The 16,479-nt window shown below is 31.9% G+C and overlaps 1 protein-coding gene across 1 annotated transcript in view; it reads right to left on the bottom strand.

Annotated features, from left to right (window-relative positions):
* Window positions 1–15,875, bottom strand: part of LOC139860302 (LEAF RUST 10 DISEASE-RESISTANCE LOCUS RECEPTOR-LIKE PROTEIN KINASE-like 2.1) — a 49,791-nt gene extending 33,916 nt beyond the window's left edge. The window contains exon 1 of the mRNA XM_071849067.1: window positions 15,548–15,875. Coding sequence (XP_071705168.1) covers window positions 15,548–15,875 — 328 coding nt within the window. The remainder of the gene's footprint in view (window positions 1–15,547) is intronic.
* Window positions 15,876–16,479: the final 604 nt, after the last annotated feature.

The following is a 16,479-nucleotide window of genomic DNA, read 5'->3' as shown; positions in this document are numbered from 1 at the left end:
TTGGTCTCAATATAATTGAGGACTGTTTGTCTCCAATAACCCGGTCCACGTACAAATCCAACTATTACTACGAACCAGAAAATTTTGATGTCTATTAATTTAACCACTTAAAATAAATTTTCGTAATTTTAAGAAATTTAGATAAGAAGTAGAAAAAATTCTAAGTCCTAAAAACTAGAATGGCGAGAAATAAGAGAGAAAAAGAGTTCGTCGCAAAAGGTTGAAAAAGAAAAAATGGTTGAAAAATAAAAGGTGACGGAAAAATAAAAGAAACTTATAAAAACTTAAAAATACTTGACTAACCTAACCTTATTACTACAACTAACTTAAAATTATAATCGCAAATTGAGATTACTAATTGGAATGATAATTGATACATAGTAAAAGGTCTAAAAATATTAAAGCTTACACGGAAAAACTAAATCCCAAATGGAAATAACTTAAAAAGAAACTAAAACTTAAAAAGGCGTCGCAAAATTCTAAAGCACCTAAATCTTAGTCTAAAGAAAAAGCTCTTAAGGAATTCTACGGCAAAGCCTAAAAATCTAGGAGTAAAAATAACTATAGCAAAAACTAAGTTTAGAATTAAATATGAGCTAAAAAATACAAATATTACGCTACAACGATTAAAAAGGTACAAAATATAAAAATATACAAAAAGTTGTAAAAAGTACAATTTTTATAAAAATATTATTTTTATATTATTTATTTTATAAAACTATTAATTTTACAATTTAATAAAACTAATTAATACTAAATACATAAATTAAATAAAAAGTAAAAATAAAACTAAAACTAATAATAATAATAATAATAATAATTAGGTTTAAATAATAATTATAATTAATAATAACCCGTAATTAATGCTGAATTAGGGCTTCCTGTCGCCTGTCATATACCCTCCGCGAGTCGCGGCATTTATTGCATCAAACCCCGCGAGTCGCGGGGTTCCAGAATTCAGCTGACAGGTTTGAATTTTTACGCGTTTTTCTTTTTTTTTTTTTTTTCTGTTTTCTGTTTTTTAAATAAATAAAAGATTTTAAAATAAAACTTATATTTTTATAAACTAAAATAAAAATAAAGAAACTTATAAAACTTAAATATTTAACAAAATCTTAAAAATACATATATTTTTGTTTTTCTTTTTATATTTTCGAATTTTTAAAACGTATTTTTACAAAAACGAATTTTAATAAAAGTAAGCTAAAATCTTTTTTTTTTTTTATATATTAGCGTTACGCTTCCGGCTTTTAAGATAGTTTTCCCCGGCAGCGGCGCCAAAAATACTTGATGTCGTACGAGGTGTATATAAAATAGTTATTAATTTTACTAGGAAAAACTATTAAATACGATACAATTTTACACAAGATATTTATTTATTTATAGAATGGATATACTTAAACCTTGCTACAACACTTATAGGCAGTGTACCTAATCGTACAGTAGTGTAGTTTTTAGTAAGTCCGGTTCGTTTCACAGGGAAATCTTTAAACAAAGCTCAACGCTATATTAGTTTACTTTTATTAAAATTACAAATATATATATAAGTAATATTATTATTATAAAGGGGGGTTTTTACCGTTTAATGACCGGTTTGTCGATTTTAAGACTTTAGTCGCAGTTAAAACCTAATGTAAAATATAAAATAAATACAAGACTTAAATTAAAGCGTAAAGTAAATAACGATAATGAAAATGCGAATAATAAAAATGCGATAAAATAAAATTGCGATAATTAAAAAGTACGATAATTAAAAGTGCGATTAAACAACAATAAATAAAAGTGCGATAATTAGAAGTGCAATTAAATATAAAATAAAGGAAATTAAATATGAAATAAAAGAATTATGCTTATTTAAACTTCCGTAATCATGATGTTTGACGTGTTGATTTTAGTTTTATTCCCATGGGTTAATTGTCCTTTGTCCTGGATTATTCAATATGTCCGTCTGGTTTTTGTCCATAACAGTCCATCAGTCATAAATATAAAGTGCGAGTGTCCTCGTCAAATTATTATTATACCCGAAGTTAAATATTCCAACTAATTGGGGATTCGAATTGTAACAAGGTTTTCCTACTTTGTTTAATGAATACACCAGGTTATCGACTGCGTGTAAACCAAGGTTTTACTACTTTGTTAACAATTACACCAATTACCCTTGAATGTAATTTCACCCCTGTTTTAATTATTCTAGTGGCTATTAATCCATTCTCGTGTCCGGTTAAATGAATGATTATTCGTACATATAAATACCCCGCCCATCGTGTCCGATTGAGTGTATATGGTAATTTATAGGGACGCCCAATTGTAAATCTTTATATTAACATTAACAAACTTTCATTTAGTTAAACAAATATAAAGCCCATTAATAGCCCATAGTCTAATTTCCACAAGTGTCGTTCTTTTGTCCAAACCCCAATTATGGTACAAAGCCCAATTACCCAATTTTAGTAATTAGCCCAACATCATGATTACTTCGTTTTAAATAAGCATAATAATAACTTAGCTACGAGACATTAATATAAAAAGGTTGAACATAACTTACAATGATTAAAAATAGCGTAGCGTTACACGGACAGAATTTTGACTTACACCCTTACAATATTCGCTAACATACCCTTATTATTAGAATTATAATTAAAATTAAAATTAAAATATAAATTATATATATATATATATCGTATAGATAGAGAAGAGAGAAAAATAGAATATGAAATTTTGATCAGAATTCGGTTTGCTTTATAGCCAGAGTTGAAATTTGGGGCTCCGCGACTCGCGGCAAAAGCCTCTTCAAACTCCGCGAGTCGCGGAGAATGTATTTACAGCTCACACCCTTGGAGTTTCTCTGCCGACGGTTTTTTATATATAAATATAATATATATATAATTAATATAATTAATTATATATTATATTATATTTATATACATAGTTAACTTGTAATTTTTAGTCCGTTGCGTCGAGCGTTAAGAGTTGACTCTGGTCCCGGTTCCGGATTTTCGAACGTCCTCGCGTACAATTTAATATCTTGTACTTTGCGTTTTGAATCTTGTACTCTTGTAATTTCGAGACGTTTCTTATCAATAATTGGAACCTCTTTGATTGTCTTTTGTACTTTTGAGCTTTTTGGTCGTTTGCGTCTTCAATTCGTCGAATCTGTCTTTTGTCTTCACCTTTTATTATTTAAACGAATATCACTTGTAAATAGAACAATTGCAACTAAAAGCTTGTCTTTCTTGAGGAATAATGCTATGAAATATATGTTCGTTTTTAGCATTATCATAGTGTCGGAGCAAGTTATGCCAATGTAGTTTGTTATAAATGTGGAAAACCGGGCCACATTATTAGAAATTGCCCGAACCAGGAGAACACGAATGGACAAGGCCGCGGAAGAGTTTTCAATATTAATGCGGCAGAGGCACAGGAAGACCCGGAGCTTGTTACGGGTACGTTTCTTATTGACAATAAATCTGCTTACGTTTTATTTGATTCGGGTGCGGATAGAAGCTATATGAGTAGAGATTTTTGTGCTAAATTAAGTTGTCCATTGACGCCTTTGGATAGTAAATTTTTACTCGAATTAGCAAATGGTAAATTAATTTCAGCAGATAATATATGTCGGAATCGAGAAATTAAACTGGTTAGCGAAACATTTAAGATTGATTTGATACCAATAGAGTTAGGGAGTTTTGATGTGATAATCGGTATGGACTGGTTGAAAGAAGTGAAAGCAGAGATCGTTTGTTACAAAAATGCAATTCGCATTATACGAGAAAAAGGAAAACCCTTAATGGGGTACGGAGAAAAGGGCAACACGAAGCTACATCTTATTAGTAATTTGAAGGCACAAAAACTAATAAGAAAAGGTTGCTATGCTGTTCTAGCACACGTCGAGAAAGTACAAACTGAAGAAAAGAGCATCAATGATGTTCCCATTGCAAAAGAATTTCCCGATGTATTTCCGAAAGAATTACCGGGATTACCCCCACATCGATCCGTTGAATTTCAAATAGATCTTATACCAGGAGCTGCACCAATAGCTCGTGCTCCTTACAGACTCGCACCCAGCGAGATGAAAGAACTGCAAAGCCAATTACAAGAACTTTTAGAGCGTGGTTTCATTCAACCAAGCACATCACCGTGGGGAGCTCCTGTTTAGTTTGTCAAGAAGAAAGATGGTACATTCAGGTTGTGTATCGACTACCGAGAGTTGAACAAACTTACCATCAAGAACCGCTACCCACTACCGAGAATCGATGACTTATTTGATCAACTACAAGGCTCGTCTGTTTATTCAAAGATTGACTTACGTTCCGGGTATCATCAAATGCGGGTGAAAGAAGATGATATTCCAAAGACTGCTTTCAGAACACGTTATGGTCATTACGAGTTTATGGTCATGCCGTTTGGTTTAACTAATGCACCAGCTGTGTTCATGGACCTTATGAACCGAGTGTGTGGACCATACCTTGACAAGTTTGTCATTGTTTTCATTGATGACATATTTATTTACTCAAAGAATGACCAAGAACACGGTGAACATTTGAGAAAGGTGTTAGAAGTATTGAGGAAGGAAGAATTGTACGCTAAGTTTTCAAAGTGTGCATTTTGGCTTGAAGAAGTTCAATTCCTCGGTCACATAGTGAACAAAGAAGGTATTAAGGTGGATCCGGCAAAGATAGAAACTGTTGAAAAGTGGGAAACCCCGAAAACTCCGAAACACATACGCCAGTTTTTAGGACTAGCTGGTTACTACAGAAGGTTCATCCAAGACTTTTCCAGAATAGCAAAACCCTTGACTGCATTAACGCATAAAGGGAAGAAATTTGAATGGAATGATGAACAAGAGAAAGTGTTTCAGTTATTGAAGAAAAAGCTAACTACAGTACCTATATTGTCATTGCCTGAAGGGAATGATGATTTTGTGATTTATTGTGACGCATCAAAGCAAGGTCTCGGTTGTGTATTAATGCAATGAACGAAGGTGATTGCTTATGCGTCTAGACAATTGAAGATTCACAAACAAAATTATACGACGCATGATTTGGAATTAGGCGCTGTTGTTTTTGCATTAAAGACTTGGAGGCACTACTTATATGGGGTCAAAAGTATTATATATACCGACCACAAAAGTCTTCAACACATATTTAATCAGAAACAACTGAATATGAGGCAGCGTAGGTGGATTGAATTGTTGAATGATTACGACTTTGAGATTCGTTACCACCCGGGGAAGGCAAATGTGGTAGCCGATGCCTTGAGCAGGAAGGACAGAGAACCCATTCGAGTAAAATCTATGAATATAATGATTCATAATAACCTTACTACTCAAATAAAGGAGGTGCAACAAGGAGTTTTAAAAGAGGGAAATTTAAAGGATGAAATACCCAAAGGATCGAAGAAGCATCTTAATATTCGGGAAGACGGAACCCGGTATAGGGCTGAAAGGATTTGGGTACCAAAATTTGGAGATATGAGAGAAATGGTACTTAGAGAAGCTCATAAAACCAGATACTCAATACATCCTGGAACGGGGAAGATGTACAAGGATCTCAAGAAATATTTTTGGTGGCCGGGTATGAAAGCCGATGTTGCTAAATATGTAGGAGAATGTTTGACGTGTTCTAAGGTCAAAGCTGAGCATCAGAAACCATCAGGTCTACTTCAACAACCCGAAATCCCGGAATGGAAATGGAAAAACATTACCATGGATTTCATCACTAAATTGCCAAGGACTGCAAGTGGTTTTGATACTATTTGGGTAATAGTTGATCGTCTCATCAAATCAGCACACTTCCTGCCAATAAGAGAAGATGACAAGATGGAGAAGTTAGCACGACTGTATTTGAAGGAAGTCGTCTCCAGACATGGAATACCAATCTCTATTATCTCTGATAGGGATGGCAGATTTATTTCAAGATTCTGGCAGACATTACAGCAAGCATTAGGAACTCGTCTAGACCTGAGTACTGCCTATCATCCACAAACTGATGGGCAGAGTGAAAGGACGATACAAACGCTTGAAGACATGCTACGAGCATGTGTTATTGATTTCGGAAACAGTTGGGATCGACATCTACCGTTAGCAGAATTTTCCTACAACAACAGCTACCATTCAAGTATTGAGATGGCGCCGTTTGAAGCACTTTATGGTAGAAAGTGCAGGTCTCTGATTTGTTGGAGTGAAGTGGGGGATAGATAGATTACGAGTCCGGAGATTATACAAGAAACTACCGAGAAGATCATCCTAATTCGACAACGGTTGAAAGCCGCCCAAAGTTGACAAAAGAGCTACGCTGACATTAAAAGAAAAGATATAGAATTTGAAATTGGAGAGATGGTCATGCTTAAAGTTGCACCTTGGAAAGGCGTTGTTCGATTTGGTAAACGAGGGAAATTAAATCCAAGGTATATTGGACCATTCAAGATTATTGATCATGTCGGACCAGTAGCTTACCGACTTGAGTTACCTCAACAACTCGCGACTGTACATAACACTTTCCACGTCTCGAATTTGAAGAAATGTTTTGCTAAAGAATATCTCACTATTCCGTTAGATGAAATCCAAATCAACGAAAAACTTCAATTCATCGAAGAACCCGTCGAAATAATGGATCGTGAGGTTAAAAGACTTAAGCAAAACAAGATACCAATTGTTAAGGTTCGATGGAATGCTCGTAGAGGACCTGAGTTCACATGGGAGCGTGAAGATCAGATGAAGAAGAAATACCCGCATCTATTTCCAGAAGATTCGTCAACACCTTCAACAGCTTAAAATTTCGGGACGAAATTTATTTAACGGGTAGGTACTGTAGTGACCCGAACTTTTCCATGTATATATATATTAATTGAGATTGATATTTACATGATTAAATGTTTCCAACATGTTAAGCAATCAAACTTGTTAAGACTTGATTAATTGAAATATGTTTCATATAGACAATTGACCACCCAAGTTGACCGGTGATTCACGAACGTTAAAACTTGTAAAAACTATATGATGACATATATATGGATATATATATAGTTAACATGATACTATGATAAGTAAACATATCATTAAGTATATTAACAATGAACTAAATATGTAAAAACAAGACTACTAACTTAATGATTTTTAAACGAGACATATATGTAACGATTATCGTTGTAAAGACATTTAATGTATATATATCATATTAAGAGATATTCATACATGATAATATCATGATAATATAATAATTTAAAATCTCATTTGATATTATAAACATTGGGTTAACAACATTTAACAAGATCGTTAACCTAAAGGTTTCAAAACAACACTTACATATAACGACTAACGATGACTTAACGACTCAGTTAAAATGTATATACATGTAGTGTTTTAATATGTATTTATACACTTTTGAAAGACTTAAATACACTTATAAAAATACTTCTACTTAACAAAAATGCTTACAATTACATCCTCGTTCAGTTTCATCAACAATTCTACTCGTATGCACCCGTATTTGTACTCGTACAATACACAGCTTTTAGATGTATGTACTATTGGTATATACACTCCAATGATCAGCTCTTAGCAGCCCATGTGAGTCACCTAACACATGTGGGAACCATCATTTGGCAACTAGCATGAAATATCTCATAAAATTATAAAAATATGAGTAATCATTCATGACTTATTTACATGAAAACAAAATTACATATCCTTTATATCTAATCCATACACCAACGACCAAAAACACCTACAAACACTTTCATTATTCAATTTTATTCATCTAATTGATCTCTCTCAAGTTCTATCTTCAAGTTCTAAGTGTTCTTCATAAATTCTACAAGTTCTAGTTATATAAAATCAAGAATACTTTCAAGTTTGCTAGCTCACTTCCAATCTTGTAAGGTGATCATCCAACCTCAAGAAATCTTTGTTTCTTACAGTAGGTTATCATTCTAATACAAGGTAATAATCATATTCAAACTTTGGTTCAATTTCTATAACTATAACAATCTTATTTCAAGTGATGATCTTACTTGAACTTGTTTTCGTGTCATGATTCTGCTTCAAGAACTTCGAGCCATCCAAGGATCCATTGAAGCTAGATCCATTTTTCTCTTTTCCAGTAGGTTTATCCAAGAAACTTAAGGTAGTAATGATGTTCATAACATAATTCGATTCATATATATAAAGCTATCTTATTCGAAGGTTTAAACTTGTAATCACTAGAACATAGTTTAGTTAATTCTAAACTTGTTCGCAAACAAAAGTTAATCCTTCTAACTTAACTTTTAAAATCAACTAAACACATGTTCTATATCTATATGATATGCTAACTTAATGATTTAAAACCTGGAAACACGAAAAACACCGTAAAACCGGATTTACGCCGTCGTAGTAACACCACGGGCTGTTTTGGGTTAGTTAATTAAAAACTATGATAAACTTTGATTTAAAAGTTGTTATTCTTTGAAAATGATTTTTATTATGAACATGAAACTATATCCAAAAATTATGGTTAAACTCAAAGTGGAAGTATGTTTTCTAAAATGGTCATCTAGACGTCGTTCTTTCGACTGAAATGACTACCTTTACAAAAATGACTTGTAACTTATTTTTCTGACTATAAACCTATACATTTTCTGTTTAGATTCATAAAATATAGTTCAATATGAAACCATAGCAATTTGATTCACTCAAAACGGATTTAAAATGAAGAAGTTATGGGTAAAACAAGATTGGATAATTTTTCTCATTTTAGCTACGTGAAAATTGGTAACAAATCTATTCCAACCATAACTTAATCAACTTGTATTGTATATTATGTAATCTTGAGATACCATAGACACGTATACAATGTTTCAACCTATCATGTCAACACATCTATATATATTTCGGAACAACCATAGACACTCTATATGTGAATGTTGGAGTTAGCTATACAGGGTTGAGGTTGATTCCAAAATATATATAGTTTGAGTTGTGATCAATACTGAGATACGTATACACTGGGTCATGGATTGATTCAAGATAATATTTATCGATTTATTTCTGTACATCTAACTGTGGACAACTAGTTGTAGGTTACTAACGAGGACAGCTGACTTAATAAATTTAAAACATCAAAATTTAGTAAATATATTTTGAACATACTTTGATATATATGTATATATTGTTATAGGTTCGTGAATCAACCAGTGGCCAAGTCTTACTTCCCGACGAAGTAAAAAAAATCTGTGAAAGTGAGTTATAGTCCCACTTTTAAAATCTAATATTTTTGGGATGAGAATACATGCAGGTTTTATAAATGATTTACAAAATAGACACAAGTACGTGAAACTACATTCTATGGTTGAATTATCGAAATCGAATATGCCCCTTTTTATTAAGTCTGGTAATCTAAGAATTAGGGAACAGACACCCTAATTGACGCGAATCCTAAAGATAGATCTATTGGGCCTAACAAACTCCATCCAAAGTACCAGATGCTTTAGTACTTCGAAATTTATATCATATCCGAAGGGTGTCCCGGAATGATGGGGATATTCTTATATATGCATCTTGTTAATGTCGGTTACCAGTTGTTCACCATATGAATGATTTTTATCTCTATGTTTGGGATGTGTATTGAAATATGAAATCTTGTGGTCTATTATTATGATTTGATATATATAGGTTAAACCTATAACTCACCAACATTTTTGTTGACGTTTTAAGCATGTTTATTCTCAGGTGATTATTAAGAGCTTCCGCTGTCGCATACTTAAATAAGGACGAGATTTGGAGTCCATGCTTGTATGATATTGTGTAAAAACTGCATTCAAGAAACTTATTTTGTTGTAACATATTTGTATTGTAAACCATTATGTAATGGTCGTGTGTAAACAGGATATTTTAGATTATCATTATTTGATAATCTACGTAAAGCTTTTTAAACCTTTATTGATGAAATAAAGGTTATGGTTTGTTTTAAAATGAATGCAGTCTTTGAAAAACGTCTCATATAGAGGTCAAAACCTCGCAACGAAATCAATTAATATGGAACGTTTTTAATCAATAAGAACGGGACATTTCAATATGTACCTAGTAAGACATTGTTATAACGATAATCATTATATATATCGTTTTCGAGTTTCTTAAATTAATAGTCTCATTTTTATGTATATAACTCATTGTTAAAATACCTAATGAGAGGTTGAACCCTTCATGATTACAATCCGCGTTCAAACCTTTCATGATTCTTGAAAATACCTCAATCGAGAGGTTGAACCAACCGCACTTCATCTACGGAAGAAAAGATTTATGCATATAGTTATGCACCTGAAAAACTCTTGAACTCAAAGTCATAGTTTAACACGTACCGCGTCGAATTCTTTATCATTTATTAGCAAAAACAACCTTACGATTTTTTTTTCAAAGTAGCCAATTTTTGTCACAGCTTCAGCAAGTCAACTCCGACTTTTCATCCGAAACAACCTTATTATAACCTTGATATATATGCGTACGCTTTATTGTTACTAGGGAACCTTTTATATTCCACCATATTACCATCAGCGTTTAATCATCTAAAAACACAATTCTCCTGAAACCACCTCGGTTTGATAACCAATGCCCTAGATCCGTTAACTTTGAAAATGCTGACGAAGCAGCATGTTGTAGATAGTCTTAATGGCCAAAAGTTGATGATAAAGAATGGAGTGTTGGAAACGCTCAATAGAAAATTTTAGTACCAAAAAGCGGATTATGCGAAATTTTGAAGGAGGCTGTGAACAAATCACAATGACTAAACTTGTACATGAAGAATCTCGATGATTCTAATTCTGATAAAATCTTTATCGAATACCTTACTTCTTAATCGCTCTAAATCATCGTGAATGAATTTCTTCATCACAATTTGATTCTGAAATTCTAAGATATCATCAAATCTTTCTTTATTAATATCTTCAATATTTCTGAAGATATCTTCATAAATATTCTTGTCTGATATTATTATCTCTTCATGTTACCTGTGTTACATCATAAAAGAAACTATTTTAGTTTCTAAAGTCTAAAACCTTCGAGTTTAAAATATGAATGTTTTTGAAGTAGTGTTGGGAACTGATGCATGAGTTATTATAATATAATGACACTTGATCAACATGATTATATTACAGTAAGTCATGTTGAGTTTCTAATGGAATGTGGTGATTCACAGTACCATCATCATGTGACGTGTTACACGACTCTTACATTCTATTCAATTTCTAAAAATATCAAGAAAATATTTCTTGATAATTCGGTCTTTTCCAGGATAATCTGGTAATTTGACAAATCAAGATCGTGCCATTACGATTTTTTTCTTAGAACATTAACTATGTTCATTTCAAAATCATTACGAATTCTGGACCATTATTCGCTTGAGTGGAAGTCGGGAAGAGGAGACAAAAGTATGGAACCCTTGAATATAAAAGAAAATATAAAGCTCGACAACAACACATAAATTACAAACCTTGCATATCAATACGTATTGCCACGTACAGGCACGGGAAAATTAAAATTTACTACAACCCCAAGGTAATAGTAAAATAAATAAAATCCTCCGGTGGTAAATGAAGAAAAAGAATGACATATATGAAAGTTATGAGTATATCAGGAATCAGTACTGGATGGAGTATATTAATGAATGCTTTAAAGTATGAGTTGAGGGAGGAAGAATAGAAGGTGTGAGTTTTTAAGGAAACAACGGGGGTGGATTTATAGTAAAATATCCGACAGAGCAATCAAAACAGATGATCGCATTTAAAGCGGATCCTAATTTTCTTGATTACCGAAGAATTAAATCTTATTACAAAGATTTTCTCCAAATCTCTTGAACTTGGAAATCAAACTTATCTACGTCAAAAGATATAACGAATCTATACCTACTCATTTCACTCTTTGGTGATAGCTTCACTTGTACTCTTCACAAAATCAAATGGTTTTATCCATATTTACCATGATGAAAAAATCCTATTTATCAACTCATATTTGTCATGAAAACATTCTTATTGTTATCCACGACTACCTCTATCAAATTTCGGGACGAAATTTCTTTAACGGGTAGGTACTGTAACGACCCGGATTTTTCCGATCATTTTATACTTATGAGATTAATATTTACATAAATTAAACCTTACCAACATGATAAGCAATCTAAATTGTTGAGACTTATGTTTTTGAAAAGAGTTTTACACAACGTTTGACCGTCCAATTTGACCGATGATATCACGAACTATATAACATACGATAATTATACATTTGTGTATATATATATGTATTTATATATATGATCTAAGGATGGTTTAACATCTCATTGTGTACTAATAACAATAAGATAAAAGTATACTTTGAAACTACTAACTTAAGTTTTCAAAACGATAACTATACGTAACGTTCTTTGACATAAATACTTATAACTTATAATGCTTATACAAGTATCGTATAGATATGTATTTAATCACTTTTAAAGGGCTTTTATACATAAAACAATATAAGTATATTTACAAAAGATAGTTATATTTTAATTCTCGTTCCGTTTTCTCAAGATTTCTATACGTATATCAAGGGTATATGTACCCGTATCATACCCAGCTTCTATACGTATTTACTATTGGTATATATACATCAAATCAACATCTAAATCAGCCATATTACTGCCCTAAATGATAGGGAAATACTTTTTGACCTCTAGCATACAATAATTATACAAAATTACAAATTAGGATTTTTTTTTGCATGCATATAGCACATTTCATATTTATTTATATATCATTCCATGTTTTTGATTTCTAACTGCAATTTTATATCTCTAAAACACTCTCTAATTATATACTCAAACCATTCAGTAAACCTTCAACACTTAAATCAAAAACTAGATCAAAAACCAATCTATAATCATCATAAGAAAAACCTTTCAAGAACACTTCAATAATCCTTCCAAGAATACAAGTTTACTTCCAATCTTTCAATCCCACTCCACCACTCTTTTGGTTCTAGGATTTTTCTTATCTTTTGCAGTAACTTTATCCAAGTAACTTGAGGTAGTAATCTTATTCATAACCTTATTTGATTCATATTTATATAGCTATCTTATTTTGTGTTGTAAAATTTTAACAACAAGAACATAGTTTGAATGATTTCAAACTTGTTCGCAAACTAAATAGATCCTTCTAACTTAACTTTTAAAACACTTCAAGATCTGTAATATATCATAATGATATGCTAACTTAACAAGATATAACTTGGTTTTACAAAGAACATCTTAAAAACTGAATCTACGTCGTCGGAGTGCAACCGGGGGCTGTTTTGGGTTGGATAATTAAAAACCATCTTGAACATTGAATTGGAAGTTTATGTTCTTGAAAAATGATATTTCTTATGAATATGTTAACACATAAAAATTTCATGGTTTAACTCAAAGTGTAAGTATTTTTAGAAAAATGATCATTAAATGTTGTTTTTATGATGGAAAATGATCACTTTCATAAGTTTCACCAAAGTTTGAACTATAACTTGTGATTCCGAATGTAAACCAAGGTATTTGCAGTTCATATTCTTAAAATTTGACTCGATCCAAGGAAGTGGCAAGTTGAACCAACAAAAACGGAGTTGTAATGAAGAAACTACGACTAAAACAAGATTGGGTATCCGAAGCTAGTTTAGCTACGAAAATATTTGGAGAAAAAGTAAATTAATCATATCTTTTCTAATTAATATGATATTTTATATATAATTACTTATGATTTGATTTTATATATTTCAGGACCACCCGTAAACAACACGAGAAGATTAATCATAAGACCTCATGATTGTACGCAACACGTCATTTGACAACACGGTACTTTATATACGCAACACGTCATTTGACAACATGGTACCATGGGTCGAGATTAATTCTGATCAATACGAATATGATGGGGTCTCTATTTATTTTATTGAGCAACTAATTGTGGACCACTAACATCGGACTACTAACTACGGACTAAGAAAATATTAAAAGTATTATAAGTATATATATATATACATATATATATATATATATATATATATATATATATATATATATATATATATATATATATATATATATATATATATATATATATATATATATATATAACGATTACTTGAAAAGAAAATATGTTGATATATTATATATATGGTTAGGTTCGTGATATCTATCGGAGACCAAGTCGAGTTAAATACCTTCAAGGCAAAAGTGAGTATATAGTCCCACCTTTAAACTCTAAATATTTCGGGATGAGAATACATGCATTTTATGATTTACGTTATAGGCACAAGTGACTAAAAATATATTCTACGTTGAGTTGTACCACTGGCATATTTCCTTGGAGCTTGGTAACTACTATTTACATGGGGTAGTGTAAACGCGAATCCTGTTGATAGATCTATCGGGCCTGACAACCCCAACCGAACTGGACGACCAGTATTCAACGGTTGTACAGTACTTCGTTTCGGTGACTACACTTGGTACGGTGTAGGGAGATTTCATAATAAAGGGAATATGCGACGTTGATTAAATGTTAAGTATGGTTACCAAGTGCTCAACAACTTAGAATATTTTTATTAAAATGTTTATGAATATGAAATCTTGTGGTCTATAGTTATAAAGCTACTAGCATTAAACCTATATCTCACAAACTTTATGTTGACATTTTAAAGCATGTTATTCTCAGGACTTGAAAGAAATCTTCCGCTGTTCATTATGAAATGTCCCGTTCTTATTGATTAAAAACGTTCCATATTAATTGATTTCGTTGCGAGGTTTTGACCTCTATATGAGACGTTTTTCAAAGACTGCATTCATTTTAAAACAAACCATAACCTTTATTTCATCAATAAAGGTTTAAAAAGCTTTACGTAGATTATCAAATAATGATAATCTAAAATATCCTGTTTACACACGACCATTACATAATGGTTTACAATACAAATATGTTACAACAAAATAAGTTTCTTGAATGCAGTTTTTACACAATATCATACAAGCATGGACTCCAAATCTCGTCCTTATTTAAGTATGCGACAGCGGAAGCTCTTAATAATCACCTGAGAATAAACATGCTTAAAACGTCAACAAAAATGTTGGTGAGTTATAGGTTTAACCTATATATATCAAATCATAATAATAGACCACAAGATTTCATATTTCAATACACATCCCATACATAGAGATAAAAATCATTCATATGGTGAACACCTGGTAACCGACATTAACAAGATGCATATATAAGAATATCCCCATCATTCCGGGACACCCTTCAGATATGATATAAATTTCGAAGTAATAAAGCATCCGGTACTTTGGATGGGGTTTGTTAGGCCCAATAGATCTATCTTTAGGATTCGCGTCAATTAGGGTGTCTGTTCCCTAATTCTTAGATTACCAGACTTAATAAAAAGGGGCATATTCGATTTCGATAATTCAACCATAGAATGTAGTTTCACGTATTTGTGTCTATTTTGTAAATCATTTATAAAACCTGCATGTATTCTCATCCCAAAAATATTAGATTTTAAAAGTGGGACTATAACTCACTTTCACAGATTGTCTAAGCACTTCTTGTTTGAGATCCCACTCTTGAAGACTCTTCACACTCCTTGCAATACTCTTCCATTCAAAGAAACCTAAAATAAATAACTGATCCAAATTAACTATTCTTTTGCTTTGATTATCCAAAGTTATCTCAATACGTATCATTCCATCATCATTTCTTTTCAACATACAATCAGCTATTGTATTATCTTTGAAACCTCTGTATGAAAATCTTACATTTAACTTTTCTGCCAGATTCCTTTCTTCTTCCAATCGTTTCAGTACAAACTTCTCAGCCTTGGAACTTAACTCCTTTTCTTTCACCATTTTTAAGTAATCCTCAACAAACATTCCTTTTGCAGCAGCAACCTCTCTAACTAACTCATCCACTGCTTCTTCTCTAGGGCATAATTTTCTTTTACCATCAAATCTTTTTTTGAGCACTTGAGTATGTACTCTATTGAGCAGATTCTGCTCTCTTTTCAGCTCTCTCTCTCCTTCTTTCTGAAATCTGAATACTCCTCGGGTATTACCTACCCGTTAAAATATTTTCACCATTAACAGTTTGTACAAAAGAATTATTAATTACAATCTTTATGAAAACATATATACATATATATTTTCTTCAGATGTAATCATGAATTTAATGAGTTAATATGATATTAAACTCATTTGATTTACCGTTAGAATAAGAATATATAATCACTAAAACATTAGAGGTTACATAATCGCCATGTCGAACGAAGATAACTAATGTAGAATGAGATGTTAAGGCATGGATTGTTGATGGTAATGGTGCTATTACTGATGGTACTATTGGCGCTGGTGATGTTGTTGAAGCTGGTACATTTTGCACCATATTTTCCAAATTGATTACTCGAGTGCGAAGTTCGTTGACTTCTTGTATTACTCCGGGATGATTGTCGGTCAG

Source organism: Rutidosis leptorrhynchoides, chromosome 7 (genome assembly GCF_046630445.1).
Source record: "Rutidosis leptorrhynchoides isolate AG116_Rl617_1_P2 chromosome 7, CSIRO_AGI_Rlap_v1, whole genome shotgun sequence".
Taxonomy (NCBI): Eukaryota; Viridiplantae; Streptophyta; class Magnoliopsida; order Asterales; family Asteraceae; genus Rutidosis; species Rutidosis leptorrhynchoides.
Note: the sequence above shows the minus strand (reverse complement) of the source record. Positions and strands in the feature narration are given on the sequence as shown.